This window comes from Delphinus delphis, chromosome 2, assembly GCF_949987515.2.
Source record: "Delphinus delphis chromosome 2, mDelDel1.2, whole genome shotgun sequence".
Classification (NCBI taxonomy): Eukaryota; Metazoa; Chordata; class Mammalia; order Artiodactyla; family Delphinidae; genus Delphinus; species Delphinus delphis.
This window is the reverse complement of record NC_082684.1, coordinates 105,556,907-105,573,523: the sequence shown is the minus strand read 5'-3', so window position 1 is coordinate 105,573,523 and position 16,617 is coordinate 105,556,907. Positions and strand designations below refer to the sequence as shown.

General features: G+C 43.5%; 1 protein-coding gene across 7 annotated transcripts; it reads right to left on the bottom strand.

Moving 5' to 3' along the window:
• Nucleotides 1-400: 400 nt before the first annotated feature.
• ZNF774 (zinc finger protein 774) lies at nucleotides 401-7,151 on the bottom strand. Of its 7 annotated transcripts, none has more exons than XM_060003619.1 (4): nucleotides 6,865-7,151; nucleotides 5,161-5,273; nucleotides 2,403-2,509; nucleotides 401-1,930 (listed from the first exon to the last, which is right to left on the bottom strand). In XM_060003619.1, exons 2-4 carry the CDS (start codon nucleotides 5,265-5,267, stop codon nucleotides 690-692), a joined length of 1,455 nt encoding a protein of 484 aa, XP_059859602.1. In that variant the 5' UTR covers nucleotides 5,268-5,273; nucleotides 6,865-7,151; the 3' UTR covers nucleotides 401-689. The 7 variants fall into 7 exon arrangements, 3 of the variants coding, with proteins under 3 accessions (XP_059859602.1, XP_059859603.1, XP_069396567.1); XM_060003620.1 differs by having other exon boundaries at nucleotides 7,014-7,135; XR_009518234.1 differs by lacking the exons at nucleotides 401-1,930; nucleotides 2,403-2,509 and adding exons at nucleotides 3,125-3,499; nucleotides 4,909-4,945.
• Between the last annotated feature and the right edge of the window lie 9,466 nt (nucleotides 7,152-16,617).

The following is a 16,617-nucleotide window of genomic DNA, read 5'->3' as shown; positions in this document are numbered from 1 at the left end:
TTTTCTATGCCTCAGATGGCAGCAAACTTCCAGGGGGAGTACCTCATACACTGCTGTACAAAGAGCTTCTAAAATTCTTCTAGTCTCCAAGTCACAAGACTGCAGACATCCTCTATGATAATTCTGCCTTGTCATGGCAATGAGACATCTGGTGACTGCATAGCACTGGATTAGGAGAGTGTTTTCTGTTTTATTAAATCTATGTGTTCACACCCCGAATCTTCTAGTTCCAGTCTAATTTCTTGCAAGTTCTGGGCTTGTGGGGCTGCAATAATAAATTCCTCATTGAGTAATAAGGCTGATGAAAGCAACCAACCCTGTACTGAGTGTCTTTTAAAGGCCAGGCATTGTATCAAGGGCTTTGTATAAGATATCAAATATGAATCATTAACGATGAGAATGTGACTACATTTATCTCACTTCTCTTTTAGTAACCAGGCATCAAGCATTAAACTCACATTTTTCTGTCCAAGAGTGAGTCAAAAACACTGAAGGAATGCCTTTTGTGTTTAGAACATTATTTGGACCCTGTAGGTTTATCCTCACCATTAAAGCACGGAAAAAGAGAACAGATCAGGGCCCGACTTGAGCCGCCGACACCCAGTTTCAGGTTTTCTCTATTTGGAGCGCTTAAAGATAATAGCAATGGAAATTTGAAAGGGAGGAGAAGAATCATTAAAGACTATCTCCTAGATCAAATGGGTGTTCTGATGGCATAAAAGGTGTGCCTTCTGTCGGAAGCTCTTGTCACATTTACTACAGTGAAACGGTTTTTCTCCCGTATGTGTTCTCTGGTGTGTGAGAAAATGGGAACGCTGATTGAAGGTTTTGGCACACTCAGGACAGCGATAGGGTCTGTCTCCTAAGTGGATTCGTTGATGGGTAATGAAGTGGGAGCTCTGATTGAAGCTCTTCCCACACTCGCCACATTTGTAGGGTCTTTCTCCTGTGTGGATCCGTTGGTGCTTGATGAGGGCAGAGCTGTCGGCAAATCCTTTCCCACAGCTGTCACACTGAAAAGGCCTCTCACCTGTGTGTGTCCTCTGGTGCGTGACCAGATGCGAGCTCTGACTGAAACTTTTGTGGCAGTAAGGACAACTGAACGGCCTTTCTCCTGAGTGAGTGCTCATGTGAGCCACAAAATGGGAACTGTCTCTAAAGCCCTTCCCGCACTCCGGGCACTTAAAGGGCCGTTCTCCTGTGTGGGTTCGCTGGTGCTTAATCAAATCCGAGCTCTGGCTGAAACTCTCCCCACAGTCATTACACCTGTAAGGCTTCACTCCCGTGTGGGTCCTCTGGTGGGTGATGAAATTGGAGCTGCGACTAAAGCTTTTATGACACTCGAGGCACCTGTAGGGCTTCTCTCCTGTGTGGGTTCTTTGGTGCATTATGAGGTGTGGTTTCCGTCCAAAAGTCTTCCCACACTCCGGGCACTCGTGGGGTCTCTCACCTGTGTGGGTTCTCTGATGTTTGATGAGGGTTGAGCTGTCGCTGAATTTTTTCCCACATCCATGGCATTGGTAGGGTTTCTCCCCCGTGTGTGTTCTGTGGTGGGTGACAAGGTCTGAACTCTGTTTGAAGCCTTTCCCACACTCCATGCATTTATAAGGCCTCTCACCGGTATGGGTTCTTAGGTGTCTTATGAGATAGGAACTCTGGTTAAAGCTTTTTCCACATTCTGCACACATCGGCTTCTTTCCTATATATCCTTCCAGAAGCTTGTTTAATTCCTTCTCCTGTGAAAAGGGCTCCTGCTGGCCCTTTCCTAGAAGGGTTCCATGCTGCCCTTCTAATTCAAGACCCCTCTCCCAGTTTCCTCCCCAACGAGGAGCATGAGAAATATCTTTCTTGGCCCTTTCTGAGGATGTTCCACATTGTTCTGCTGTTTCAGAAATGTCCTGATTGAGTTTTACCACCTGATTCTTAAAGTCTGAAAAATTAACAGAAGTAACAGAGAATAAAGTTATCACTTATCAGGAAAGATCATCAGAAAGCAGCAAGAAAGATAAAAATTAGTGTTTTTGCAACAGACCACATTTAGTTTGACTACTCTCGTTTTCACTTTGTGAAAAGTTTATTGAAGATCATTGAGCTTACAGAAAACATGAATTCCTAATCCCTTTTTATTTTAAGATGGTCAGGTGAATCTTGAGGGGACCTTCATATCAAGAGTATACCATATATTGTCAAAATTGGGCAACTCCTTTCAAAGATGTTAGAGTCTAGACAAAAGTGAAATGTTTACTTAAAATGAAGACTTTATCTGGTCAATGACTGATTGCCCAGGAAGTCAAATTTAACCTTCTAATAGTAAGAACAAAAGTCTAGGGCAGCATTCCAAATTCCTCATTTAAACAAGGGCTGAAACGCTAGATTTCTGCCCACTGGGTAACACATCTCACCTGTGTGACTTTCCCTCAGGATCTTCCTAGTCTCAAAATTTTGGAGTGGTAGGACCCATGGCTCTTCCTTCTGCTCTAGCTGGGAGATTGCACTTGGTCTAGAAATCCTATAAGGAAGGTGAACACAGGATGTTAATGTGAGCCATCACACAAGGCCTGAGCAAAATGCAATCCCCCCTTCTTCCCTAGGTGGAGTAGAACACCCCAGGAAACTCTAATGTGTGTTAAGTCTCTTTAAAAGGGCAGCCATGATGAAGTGATAAAAAAGGGTGCTCTCCCCAAGAGGCTGAGAAAAAGCTCTTTTCCTCCCATTAAAAAAAAAAACATCAGACTTGGGTGATAGAAATTCTAGAATAAGCACAATAACTCATCTCTCAAGGCACAAGGCTAAACCCATGTGGAGATATAATTTTGTTTTGTTTTGTTTTGTTCGGTACGCGGGCCTCTCACTGATGTGGCCGCTCCCATTGTGGAGCACAGGCTCCGGACGTGCCGCAGGCTCAGCGGCCATGGCTCACGGGCCCAGCCGCTCCGCGGCATGTGGGATCCTCCCGGACCGGGACGCGAACCTGTGTCTCCTGCATCGGCAGGCAGACTCTCAAACACCACGCCACCAGGGAAGCCCACGTGGAGATATAATTTTATCAAAACAAAGCTGCCATGACCTCCCCCTTAGAAAGAATCAAAGAAGTTAACTATAACTATAATGTTTACTTTTTATTTTTTATTTATTTATTTTAAAAATATTTATTTATTTTTGGCTGCGTTGGGTCTTTTTTGCTGCGCGCAGGCTTTCTCTAGCTGCGGTGCGCGGGCTTCTCATTGTGGTAGCTTCTCTTGTTGTGGAGCACGGGCTCTAGGCATGTGGCTTCAGTAGTTGTGGCTCGCGGGCTCTAGAGCGCAGGCTCAGTAGTTGCGGCGCACGGGCTTAGTTGCTCCGCCGCATGTGAGATCTTCCCAGACCAGGGCATGAACCCGTGTCCCCTGCATTGGCAGGCGGATTCTTAACCACTGCGCCACCAAGTAAGCCCCATGTTTACTTTTTAAATTTTCCCAGAAGGGCAGGAGTCGGTATTGCCATGAGAAAAAGACAAACACTTGTAAGAAAAAACAAAAACAAAAAAATGGACAAAGAACATGAATAGGCAATTCAGAAAAGAAAGAAATACAAGCAGCTTATAAATATGTGGAAAACTTTTAACCTCAACATTAACCAAAGAAATTCAAATTAAAACAATGATACACTTAGGCAATATAGTGTAGAGGTAAAGAGTGCAAACTCAAGAGTCATATTGCCTGAATTTGAATCCTAACTCTGCCTCTTACTAGCTGTGTGACCTCAGGAAAGTTACTTAAACTCTCTGTGTCTCAGTGTCTTCATCTATAAATTAGGGATAATGATAAAACCCACCTTACAGAGTTGTCGTGAGGATTAAGTGATTAAGTCCTCAGTAAATGTTAGCTATTACTATTATTTTATCCAGACTCTTAGATTATGATACCTACCATGATAGAATATGAAGAAATGGACACTTTCATACAATGCTAACAGAAATAAATAGCTTGGTTCAATCTTTTTGGAAGGCATTTTTCAAAAACACCAAATACCTTAGAAATCTATTCTCAAACCCAGCAATTCTAATTCTGGGAATTCTAAGGAAATGAAAAAAAGTAAAAAAAAAAGAAAAGAAAAGAAAAAGAAAGAAAGTTGTGCAAAAGATATATTAGCTAATTATTAACTCATTATGCTTCAATAAACAATACTTTCAAAAAGACAATTAGCTAAGAGATCATCATCACAATATAGCTGAAAATTTGAAATAACCTAAATGTCCCTCAACGAAGAAATAATTACATTTGATTGAGCCATATGAAATTGGCAGTTTATAGGTAAAAAGTGGTCAAAAAATGGTCACATATATGGTTCAATTTAATGTAATTGCTGTATTCCATAAAACAAAATACTAAGTGGTTATTTTAAGTAATGTACAGATATTTATTGTCAAAATATATTCACAATACAATGTGTAAGAAAGTAAGATTTACAACTGAATATTCAGTATGATCCCAATTTTTTTCTTTTCTTTTCTTTTTTTTTTAATTGTATATATGCTTAGGAAAATGGCTGGAAGGATCGTAACTCTTCAGCAGTGGGATGGATGACTGTTGTTTTCATTTTGCTTGCCTTTTTTTGTGAGTACGTATCACTTGTGTATTAGATATGAAGTAAAGCAGGGAGAAGGCATTGCCATGGTATTTTTTCCCCCTTTTTTCGTTTTTTTTTTTTGGCCACACGGTGCAGCATGCAGGATCTTAGTTCCCTAACCAGGGATTGAACAGGCGCCCCCTGCAGTGGGAGCATGGAGTCTTATCCACTGGACGGCCAGGGAAGTCCTGCCACAGTATTTTAGAAAGAGCACTGGAGGGTTTTTTTTTTTTAAGTGACAGGAAAAAAGCCATGGGGAGAGCTCCCCCTTTTCCACAAAGACCTGGGTTGAACTCTCACCTCTGCCACTTAACTTTTTGAGTCTCAGGATCCTGAGCTGGAACAGGGGGATGAAAATATATCAAAGAGTTATGGTGAGATATCAGTAAGACAATAAATATCAAATAAATCTGGAAACTACTAAGTGCCATAAAAATGGAAGTCATTCTTTTTCTGCCAGGGAGGTAACAATTACTCTCACAGAGATCTGAAGCTCTAAGAGACCAACAACCCTCTCAAAATATCTAAGATAAAGGAGAGTAGCATCCTTACCCTTTGAGAGCCCATTCTTCTAACTGTGCTGGGTGGTATCCCTGAAGAGGACTCTCTAAGCAGTGTCCAGGTAATCCACTCGTCCCTGAAGTCCCCAGCCACATCATCAGTTCCTACAGCAAGAGACCTCAGTATGCATCAAGAGCTCTTTAGATATTCTCACCATTGTCTCAAAACCAAAATACAGCCACTATGGCCCCAACATACCTAAAGAAAACCCGCTGACCAGAATAGATAGCTCTGAGGTAAATGCTGTCAACCACAGAAGGGATGCTTTCCTTATTCTGTTTTAACATAACCTTTCCTTTGGCCAACTTTCTCATCACAAAATGAGTCCTGGACCTCCCAAACACATCTGCAGAACGCTCAGTCTTTTGGAGACATTAACTTTTTGAGGAACAAATTGTCCATGATGGACAAGATAAACAGAGGAGAGAGTGCACAGGTATAACTCAATTTCTGGAAAGCTTTGGATTCTCTCCAACTACATTTTCCTCAGCTAGGTAGGAAATTGCGGACTTCATTAGACTCATATTAGTTATGAGAATAGCTGACTTTTCCTGGCTTCTAGATTTAGTGTCAACTTCAAGGGACAAACTATGCAGAAGCCCAAAAGGAACTGCCCTAGGTATCATTCTATTTCAAGGTTTAATGCAGTCAGAAATGGGACTTAAAAAGACATGGATTTTAAAAAACAACATGGATAAGCTGTAAAATTAAGTGAAATTCAATGGCAATAAGCACAAAACAAAATGCTTGGGGGCTGAAAACAATCATTAACACATTAATAAAATTAACATCACTATCATGAAAAAATTATTTGGGGGGAGATGGTCAGGTTACTGGATGGATCAGTAATTTATTCAATAATTAATATTCTGTTAGGCATTAGGAGTCACAAAGTAATATAGGATAATGTTTGTTTTTTTGTTTGTTTTCCCCCTTGAAGAGTTTCCACTAAAAACAAATATAGTCAGCCAGCTGACTGAATAGATGAACCTTCTACAAAGAATTCTGCATTTCAGTGGAGGATGGATCATACCGGGGTGAGGAACTTTTACTCTTTCACATCTTTTGTCTCACCAATCAGAGCACCTGTGCATTACTAGAATACACACACTTTTCATGGAAACATTTATGCATTCACACATATTGCTATTGGTCACTTATAAAGTACTGGGTTTTTAGGAGCCTAAAAGCCGTGGGAATACATTTCATCTCTCTGGTTTAAAACCTTAACAAACAAAAATAATGACATTAGGAAGTGAAAACTGTAATGAGTTTTGAGCATACATTTTATTTCTCCATTCATTACAAAACCCAACAGCAGGGCCCACCTGCAGGAGACAGCGGGATGGAGAGTTCTCAGCCAAGGTTAGAGAAACCCTGTTTCCCACCCGGTCTCCTGCCACCCGGTCTCCTGCCCCCCCGTACAGGAGACCTCAAAGGCCCTAGACCGCTGAGGTGCTGTGACTAAGTGCCATTGTGAGAAGCACTAGTTTGTTCACAGGGTTTATTAATAGGAACATGACCGCACGGGTAGGGCCGACACCCATTCTCCTCCCTCGCGGTGCTGTAGGCCCTAATCTAGGTGCAGCGGTCAAAGGGTCGCAAAGCTAAACTGAAACCAGAGGACCACCACCGAGGAGCAAAAAAATTAAGAGGATGAGCTATCCCGACGCCGGCAGAGAAAAGCGCAGCTACCTCTCCCCACTCCTCAGCAAGACCCGCGGGCTCGGAAAGGCGAGCGCGAGGACCCGGCAGAGACAACGCCGGGGCGGCGGGCGAGCCCCATCCACGCCCCTCAGCGGCGCCCGGGCTGCAGCCGCAGTCTCCTTCCCCGGATCACTCACCGCCCCGGGGCCCAGCCCGGGATGGAGCACGAAGTGAGAGTCCTCCACCGCCGAGCCGCACCCGGCCCGCAACGCCGTGGCAGTCCCGCCCAGAACCCGACTGGGATTCGTGACAGGGCTGTGGGGACACAGGTGGGACTCTGGACAAGACAGCCAGCAGCCGGAAAATACCGCCCCCGTCCTCTTGCCATTGGCTTCTCAGTTTCTGGGATGAGAAGTCTCCCCCGTCCATAGGCTGATAGAGCTTTCAATCACCGCGGAGCCTTTTGGGAAATGTAGTCCTGAGCAAGACCTAAAAGGACTGGGAGTCCCGGGACACCCAGTTCCGAGCGGTGACAAGGGCTAAACCCAGTTCACCCGAGCTACCCGACCGCTGGAACCGCCTCTTCAGAGCTGAGAAGAGGATCCAAAGACTGTACACCCAAAGATGGATCTGCAGATGCGAACCTCCAGGCCTCACCTGACTAGCGCCGAGCAGCCTTTACCAACCACAGCATCTCCCGCGCTCTGGCACCTTCCAGAGCGTGGAGCAGCTCAGCGCTATAACCTTGCGGTGCAGTCGCCTCTGCTGGGTCCCCCGCCTTACCCCGGGGCGGCCAGAGCCGCGGCCAAGTTCCAGGTCAATTCAGACTGGGCATAACAAACCCCAATCAGGAGCCGTTAGTGGAAAACAGACGTTCTGCTTCCTTCTATTAGCAGCACAGTTCCCAGGCATATCCCTTTTCCATTATAGCCAGAGGAGGCCTGCGAGGGCGTCAAGTATTCTAGGAAATGTGGTGTTGGGTTCCAAACTGCGGAGACTCCTGGATCTTACGTGAGAGCCAGTGTTGGCTCTCTTTGCGGGAGTGCTGGGGCAGAACCTAAAAAATAATAAAAGCCTTTCCTCACAATGAAAAAAACATGCCTGTCTACTCTTGATTCACTCCAACTGAAAAAAGGAAAGTACATTTTGCGATGAACTGTAAAAAGCTTAGAATTACCAGCCAATGGGCTAATGTATTAGACTCCTTTGATGCCAATTCAACCATTCCTTCAACAAACATGTATGGTGCATCTTCTAACAAATATTCACTGGGAATGTTCTGTACTCAAGACTGTTCTGGGCACTGTGGTTACCCACAGGAATCACACGTGATCCTTGCTTTCATGAAGCTCACAGTCCAATAGGGGAGATAAACCATAAAAGACACTAAATATGAAGTAATATTTTGTCTTTTCTTCTTTTTTTTATATAACCAGTGGCGTCTCAGTATTTGCTATATAATTGTAGTCATCTGTGAGATAACCACAATCGCAGTTTAGGGAATTCTGTCCACTATAAACAAATGTCTGGTCTTGCTTTGCAGGAACAGCAAGGAACGTCCAGGAAACCTAGAGGTTTCCAGGCCTCATGTGACTGGAACATAGCTCAGGCCCTAGAGAATCAAAGGTATCTCTAGGCCTCTCAGAAATCTTTCTGGTATTCTGCCATCAGGGGAGATTCTGTAGTTCTTCAATCAATCAGCAGGGAATGTGGAGGGAAGATGAATGAAGAATCACAGAGTCTGGCTGATGCCTATCACCTGCCCCTTCTCTCTCTCTCTCTGGCTTATTTCTTTTGCCTCAGTCTCTTATTTACCATTATCAGGTGTGTGGGGAGAAGGTGGAAAGGGTGGGAAGGGGGGCAGAGAAGCTTGGTTTCCACAAGGAAGTCAGTAGAGAAAACAAGACCATGTACCTCAGGTGGCCACTTGGAGAGAGGACCATAACCTGTTTTTGTTTTGTTTTGATCTTTATTTTATTTTATTTATTTATTTTTACTTTTTTTTTTTTTTTTTAAGGACCATAACCTGTTGGGATTTGGGTGCTTAAGAGTGTGGCAGAGAGGAACTTCCTTAGTGGTCCAGTGGGTAAGACTCCGAGTTCCCAATACAGGGGGCCTGGGTTTGATGCTTGGTCGGGGAACTAGATTCTGTATGCATGTGTGCCACGGCTGGGAGTCTGCATGCCACAACTAAGAAGTCTGTGTACCGCAACTACGACCTGCCGAAGCCAAAATAAATAAATAAATATTTTTTAAAAAAAAAGAATGTGGCAGAGAGGAGGAAGTGGGGGAGGGAGCGAAACTGTGAAAGGACCTCCTGGAGAATGAAAAGAGAAAGATTTTTGGCAGGTGCTATAACTGAAATTTTTATGAGAGGGAGTATATTCGTTATCTTTTGTTGCATAACAAATTACCCCCAAACTTAGTAGTTTAAAACAACAAACATTTATTATCTTACAGTTTCTGTGAGTCAGATTAGCTGAGTGTCTCTAATTGAGGGTCTCTCATGAGGTTACAGTCTGGATGTCAGTTGGGGCTGCAGTTATCTGAAGGCCCTACTGGGGCTAGACCTGCTTCCAAGATCACTCATATGACTGTTTCCTCACGCAGGCCTGTCTTCATAACATGGCAACTGGTTTCCCCAGAGTGAGTGATCTATGAGAGATAGGAACCTCATCTTGGTAGGGATACGCCACCCCTCTGCCGTATGCTCTTGGTCACACAGACCAACCCTGGTACAGTGTGGGAGAGGGCTACACAAGGACATGAACACTAGGAAGCAAGAGTCATTGTGGCTGGCTCCCACAGGTCTAAAGCAGATTTTAGGACATTTTCCTTGTGACATAATGTCAAACTCCTGTGACACCTCTTTAATGAAACTTATAGTAGAGATCTATATGTATGGGGAACTTGGGGTTGGGGGGAGTCACAATGCATACACTATGAGCCAAATGTACAAAAATTTTAAAAATATCTCTATAATTGAACTTAGATTTCTCAGGAGATTCTCTTTACTGGGCAGTTCTTCAGCTTACCAGTTAACAGTCTCTTCTGGGTTAAAAAAAAAAAAGTCTACTTTTGGGTAAATCTTAGTCAATTTGAAATTCATATTCCCTCTGAAACTGTCTCCTCCAAAGATCTTCCCTCCACTTATTCCCTTCCCAAGATGTTATTTAGGTGCAAGGAGAAAGGACCCTAGTTCTCCAGCTGATCTTCTCCACCAGCTCCTGCTCACTCCACTTGAGGTGCAGCTCACGCCTAACCAGATCTCTGCTCTGGCCTCTGTACTGGTCGCATCCCCTCCTTCCCCATTCAAGCCTGGTGGTCTTTTTTCTCTGGTGCCTTCTTTGTCTGCTACCCAGAAGCCTTGGGTCACATGGTGACGCTTTGGGATGCTTCCTAGCTCCAGCTTCAGCTACTTCCATCCCTCTCACTGGGAGCTCTTAGGGACTTCTGGAACCCTTCATGCTACCTAGCATCAGAGAAGCCTTGGGTACTACCTCTAACCCTCTTTCTGCTCAGTTCAGCTGTGGCTGCCATTTCCACCCTGCTGTAACTGCCTCAGGTTGACTCAGGGATGCTTTATGGGTCAGTTTCCTTTAATAGTTCAAAAAAAAAATAGGCTGTACTTTCCATTATTTCGGTTTCCCTTTCAACCTCTCTGGGGTTTTTATCATCACTGCCATCCCCCTTCACTGATGATAAATTTCCTGGCCTACTTTTAATGGCTGCCTGGAAGTACATTTATAGGGAACAGCACTTGACCACTGTGGTTTAGCCAAATCAGGTGTTATTTTTCTCAGGTATCAAGAAGTGTAGGACTTCCCTGGTGGTGCAGTGGTTAAGAATCTGCTTGCCAATGCAGGGGACGAGCCCTGGTCCGGGAAGTCCCACATGCCGCGCAGGAACTAAGCCCGTGCGCCACAACTACTGAGCCTGTGCTCTAGAGCCTGCGAGCCACAACTACTGAGCCCATGTGCCACAACTACTGAAGCCCGCGCACCTAGAGCCCGTGCTCTGCAACAAAAGAAGCCACCGCAGTGAGAAGCCCATGCACTGCAACAAAGAGTAGCCCCCGCTCGCCGCAACTAGAGAAAGCCTATGCACAGCAACGAAGACCCAACGCAGCCATAAATAAATAAATAAATGTATTAAAAAAAAAAAGAAGTGTAGGGCTGGACTTCCCTGGCGGTCCAGTGGTTAAGACTCCGTGCTTCCAGTGCAGGGGATGCCAGTTCATCCTTGGTCAGGGAAGTTCCACATGCCCTGAGGTGCGGCCTAAATAAATAAATAAATAAACCAAAACCCAAAAAACAAGAAGAAGTGTAGCGCTGGTGCAGCGACTCTGAGATGATATCAAGAATCTAGGCGTCCTCTCTTCCTGCTCTGCCAACCTCAGTGTGTGGGTCTTGTCCTCATGGTCACTTCCAGTTGTCATGTTTGCATTCCAGAATAGAACACTATTCTGCCATTATATTCTATTATCATTGAAATTATGTTGTAGAACATGGAAAAATGAAAATTTTTTTATTAGTCACAAAACAGTTACTGAAATATAATCCCATTTGTATGTAGTGAGTATCTGTCATTTGTCTACCAGCACACTATCCTTCTAGGGACAATAGCACCCGATCTTTCTTTAGGAAACAACACCCAGTGGTTCAGATGGGAACTGCCATCTGATTACGTGACCGTCCCTCTGTCACAGGGTTTGGATTAGAGGTGGCCCTTGACCAACACTGAGGCAATCACAGAACTGGGCCAACTTGCCCATGACAATTTGTCAGGGAGTATGCGAGTAACCCAAGCTGAGCCTATCAGGGACCTTCCCGGGGACTTTTTAAGCTAGAAGCAAAGGAAAAAGACCTTTTCCTTCTTGGAAGTGAAAATGGGAAGAGGTGAAGCTGCAGGCTGCTGGCAGCCTTGTTTCCCACCAGCCGAACTGCAGTCTGAGAGAATGAGATGAACGCAGAGGAGGGAAGCAAAGAGCAGAAGCCAGGAGGCAGCCCCGAGAATACTTGAGTCTTTGGTCACTGAGGCCAGAAATAACCCTGACTTTTCTTAGGTTTGTTTTACAAGTCAATAAATATTCTTTTCTTGACTAAGCCAGTTTGAATGGTACAGTTCAGGCACTCAAAATTTTAAAATTCCCCACTAATGCACCATTTCTATTAAAAAACATATCCAAGCGTCTGTACGCACATACACACAGACACACACACGTGTATACACATAAACATAAAAATACTTTTTGCTCATCTGTATTTTAAATATTCCTCAGTGAACACGTTTTTTTAATGCCATATTTTAGAATGACCCATTTAAACTTAGTGAAAAAGGTTCAGATAACTCACATAAAAGGGAATAAAATTAGAAACAAAATGAGAAACTTAAATTAACTTTGTTAATAATAAAGAATAGTAAAAAAATTTTAAGCCCTTTTAAGCCGAATCACTTCTAGGATAATTAACCAATTCAAATCCTTGCTAGAGATTCAAAACAAAGCATCTAGTGCCTAGGTCTACGTGATAAAAAGGATCAGGCATGGATTCTCACCAATTGGTGTAATAATGGGGTAGTTCTCTTAAGAACCCGCTCTTTTACTGAAGATAGAGTTCAGCATGTCCTCATTTAGAGGGAAGCCTGAGATTTCTAGAGGGCCTCCCCACCCCACCTCCTGCCAAGATCTGGGAACCAACCTCATTTCCTGTCTCTGGTAACCCTACATCCCATATAAAAGACTTTTCTGTGTACTGTGAACCGTATGAGGAGGGCTTTGTTACCCTCAGAGGCCAATTTTTGCAAGACAGAAATTCGCTACTTAAAAATGTATGTTGAAAACACATATTCCATCATCATGGGGAGTTTCTTATTTCCTCTAACAAAACACTTTATTTTTATGAGTATATAAGTAATATGCATTCATTCATTTTTGAAAAACTAGAAATATAGATAATTAGAAAGAAGAGAGACATCCTATCACCCACTAAAAAACTACTGTTGATATTTTATTGCATGTCAGAGTGTGTGTGGGTGTGTGTGTGTGAGATAGAAAATTTTAGCTGGGCAGAAGCTAGAGTTCAGATATCTCAGGGGAGAAGAGGAGACTCCTCCCTTTCTTTCCCTACTCCATTGCTTATTAAGCGTGTGGGCATCTGGTGTCTTTTCCTTTTTTATTTGAAGGAGGAGAGAGGAGTGTTTTGATGCAGAGGTGCCTGGGGAGGAGGAGAAGAGAGGAAGACAATTTAGGGAATAGCGAGGTGTCTGCCTTATTTTTTCTGCCACTCTATCATGACAGTAGACTGAGAAACAGAGAACCATGTTCCACAGAGGCTGACCTTGACCTTGGCCACTGGCAGTGCTCTTCAGGGCACAGGAGAAGCCATACAATCCAGACCTGGAGCAAGGACGGTCCTCTCCTAACCCGTGGGCGATGGTAATGCTGCCTGGTGGAGCAGCTCTCTGACTCAGGGCTGTTGCAGACAGGCCAGGGGTAAGAAGGAGGACGTGGGATGCGCAAAACAAGTGAAATAGTGCCACATCTGGGGATTCTGAGGAAAAAAAGGAAGAGTTTTCCGGGTGAGGGTGGGGAAGGACACTGAGGTCTTGCAGTCAAGGAGATGGGATTTAGAGCAATGTTTTCAAACTTGAACAGGCATATGAATCACCTGGGGATTGAGTTTTTTTTTTTTCATTTTTAAACACCTTTTATTATTTTGATCATTTTTCCTTCAATGACGTTACGACAGCACTCTACTTATGGGGGAATTTTACTTTACATTCACTTACATGGAGGATCCAAAATAAATCCCAAAGGTTTCTAAGTTGTACTACTTGGGGAACAATAAATATCAGATGGCATTTCTTTCTAACATAATGATTTAAGCAGCATTTTCTTTTCCTATCCTGTGCGAATAAAAGGAAGCAATATATGATTTTTTTAAAAGGTTGCAGGCAATGTGCTACATTTGGCTTCATTTTTAACACTTTTTGGAGGTAAAATTTATGTAACATAATATTCAAAAAATTTAAGTGTACAACTCAGTGGTTTTTAGTATATTCACAATGTATAGTATATTCACAATGTATAGTATATTCACAACTATCACCACCACCTAATTCCCAAATATTTCCATCACCCCCAAAAGAAACCCCTTACCCATCAGCAGGAACTTCCAATGCCTCCTTTCTCTCATTCCCTAAGCAAACACTAATCTACTTTCTGTCTTATGGATTTGCCTATCCTGGACATTCATATGAATGGAATCATACAATCTGTGGCCTTTTGTGTCTGGCTGCCTTCACTTAGCATAACGTTTTCAAAGCTTATCCACATCACAGCATGTATCAGTACTTCATTCCTTTCTATGGCTGAATAATATTCCATGGTATGGATATACCACCATATTTTGTTTATCCACTCAGCAGTTGATGTGGGAGCTTGCATTTTATTTTATTTATTTTAATTGATTAATTTGTTTATTTTGGCTGCACTGGGTCTTTGCTGCGGCACGCGGGCTTCTCTAGTTGCAGTGTATGGGCTTCGCTAATTGTGGTGCGCCGGCTTAGTTGCGGCATGTGGGATCTTAGTTACCCGGTCAGGGATCGAACCTGGGCTCCCAGCAATGGAAGCACGGAGTCCTAAGCACTGGACCACCAGGGAAGTCCCCGTGAGCTTGCATTATTTTTAAATACATATTTGGATTCAGCAGGTCCAGAGTGGGGCCTGAGATTCTGCATTTCTAGCAATCTCCTGGGTGTTGTCCAGTACTGCTGGTTCAGGGACTGCACTTTGAGGAGTGAGGATTTAGTCTCTAAAGACTACACTTTAGAGCATCACAATTTGGGATGTTAATATAAACACACACCTGGAACATAATGGTTAAACACACTCATACACACTTTTAAAAAAAAAAGAGTGGAGTCATGTTGTCACACTTCTTTTGTCAAGGCTAATGAGGTATTTATTAATCTTTAGCATGGAGTTCTGCCTTCATTAAAGCCATTACTCACCATGAACACATGAAAGAACTTCTGTTTCACAGCTCGGACTTGACCTAAGCAAACATTTTCAGGCACGGATACCTATAAACAACGAATGGTCATATTAACCATAAGGACAGTTTATTAATCGACAATGGAAATTCGAGATCCCTGATTTATGAATTTGCTAATTGCTCTTCCCTGTTAAGGGTCTTTCCCATAGGAAGTGGGAGTGCCTCTTTTGTGAGAACATTTCTGGTCCCAGGGTATCAAGAGACGCATTGATACACATCAGCCTAAAGAAATTAATGTATTTCATCTAACCTGCCACTTATGTACTACCAAGAAAGGGAACAAAACTGCTAGTTACACTCAGACATGCTGTCAATTGTAAGACGCATCCTGATTTCAATGATGCTAAAAGGTTATAAATGTACATCCCAGGGTCAGTGAAATATGGCAATGTTCCCACCTGTATCAGACTCAGTTTATGTGCCATTACAAGTCCTGCATTTGCCTTGCTTTCTGGCCAGAACACTAACAATGAATGACTTGCTCTGTGGCGGCTGTTCCATGTTCCTCATGTGACATGAGGGCATGAAACAACAATGCCAGGCCTCATACCAGCATCTATGCTTCTATCCTCTGCCGTGTGGGTTCCCTACTGCTGCTGATGTAAGAGACCCAGGGGACCACCTCAGAATCCACGGATGCACACTGACTCACCTGCAGAGTGGCACTGGCCACAGAGCCTGACCCTGCTGTCTTGGGTTCTAGCTTTCTCTGTGGCTGCCCGAGTAGTGCAGCTCCACTCATAAGAGAGGAAGAGTTGACACAATGAGGGGCAAACTTTGACCAGTGGGAGACGGCAGCCTATCGATCAGTTTATCCCTCCTCCTTGCCCCTCCTCCACAGGGTGCCCCCCACAGAATGCTCAGAGATGCAGAAGCTTTACCTGGCTTCTCAAAGATGTCCTGTGATTCCCAGGAAGCAAACTGTGCTTGCAGAATCAGTGGCTAGTACGGCGCTAACACGTGCTCTTCTATTTGCTCTTCCTCGTTCCTTCACCCCCTTTCCCCTTCACCCCTGTTTCCCTGGGATACACACCCTCATAAGGTGCCGGTATAAAAACTTTGCCTCAGGCCCTGTTTTCTAAGGAACCCAGGCTGAGACACCATCTCAGTGTCAGTTGAGGGATGGAATTGAGGAACTTTGTGGGAATGGAGTCATGTGCCACTGTGAACAGGGAAAGAAGGAGGGTGTGAAAGGAGAGAAGTAGCAGAGGCATCCTAGAATTTTCCAAGAGGTCAGCACCAGGACTTAATGACTTTTTCCTCACAAAGGGCACAGATATAGATCTCTTTATGCTTAGGTGAACAGCTACTATCTGCCTTCAGAAAGGAAGAGTGGATCCAACATCTGACTTCTTAGAGATTAATAATAGTAATAATAATAATAAAAGATAATAATAGCTCCGTTGACCCAGTATTTCTACATCTAGGAATTTATCCTACAGACACACTTATGAATATGCACAAAGATGTGTATACTAGATAATATTATATTGTTTGCCATAATGTTTCAATTAACCAAAGACTAGAAACAACCCCAATGTCAATCAGTAGGAGATTGGCTAAAGGAATTATAAATCCCCAGACCAGGAAATACTATGTAATCATTAAAAATAACGAGGCAGATCTAAATGTTCTGGTGTGGAATGCCTTCCAAGATAGAGTATTGCATGAAAGAAAATGTTATCAGCAGAACAGAATGTGTAGTCTACTAACATTTATATTTAAAAAAGGATCAGTTGGGACT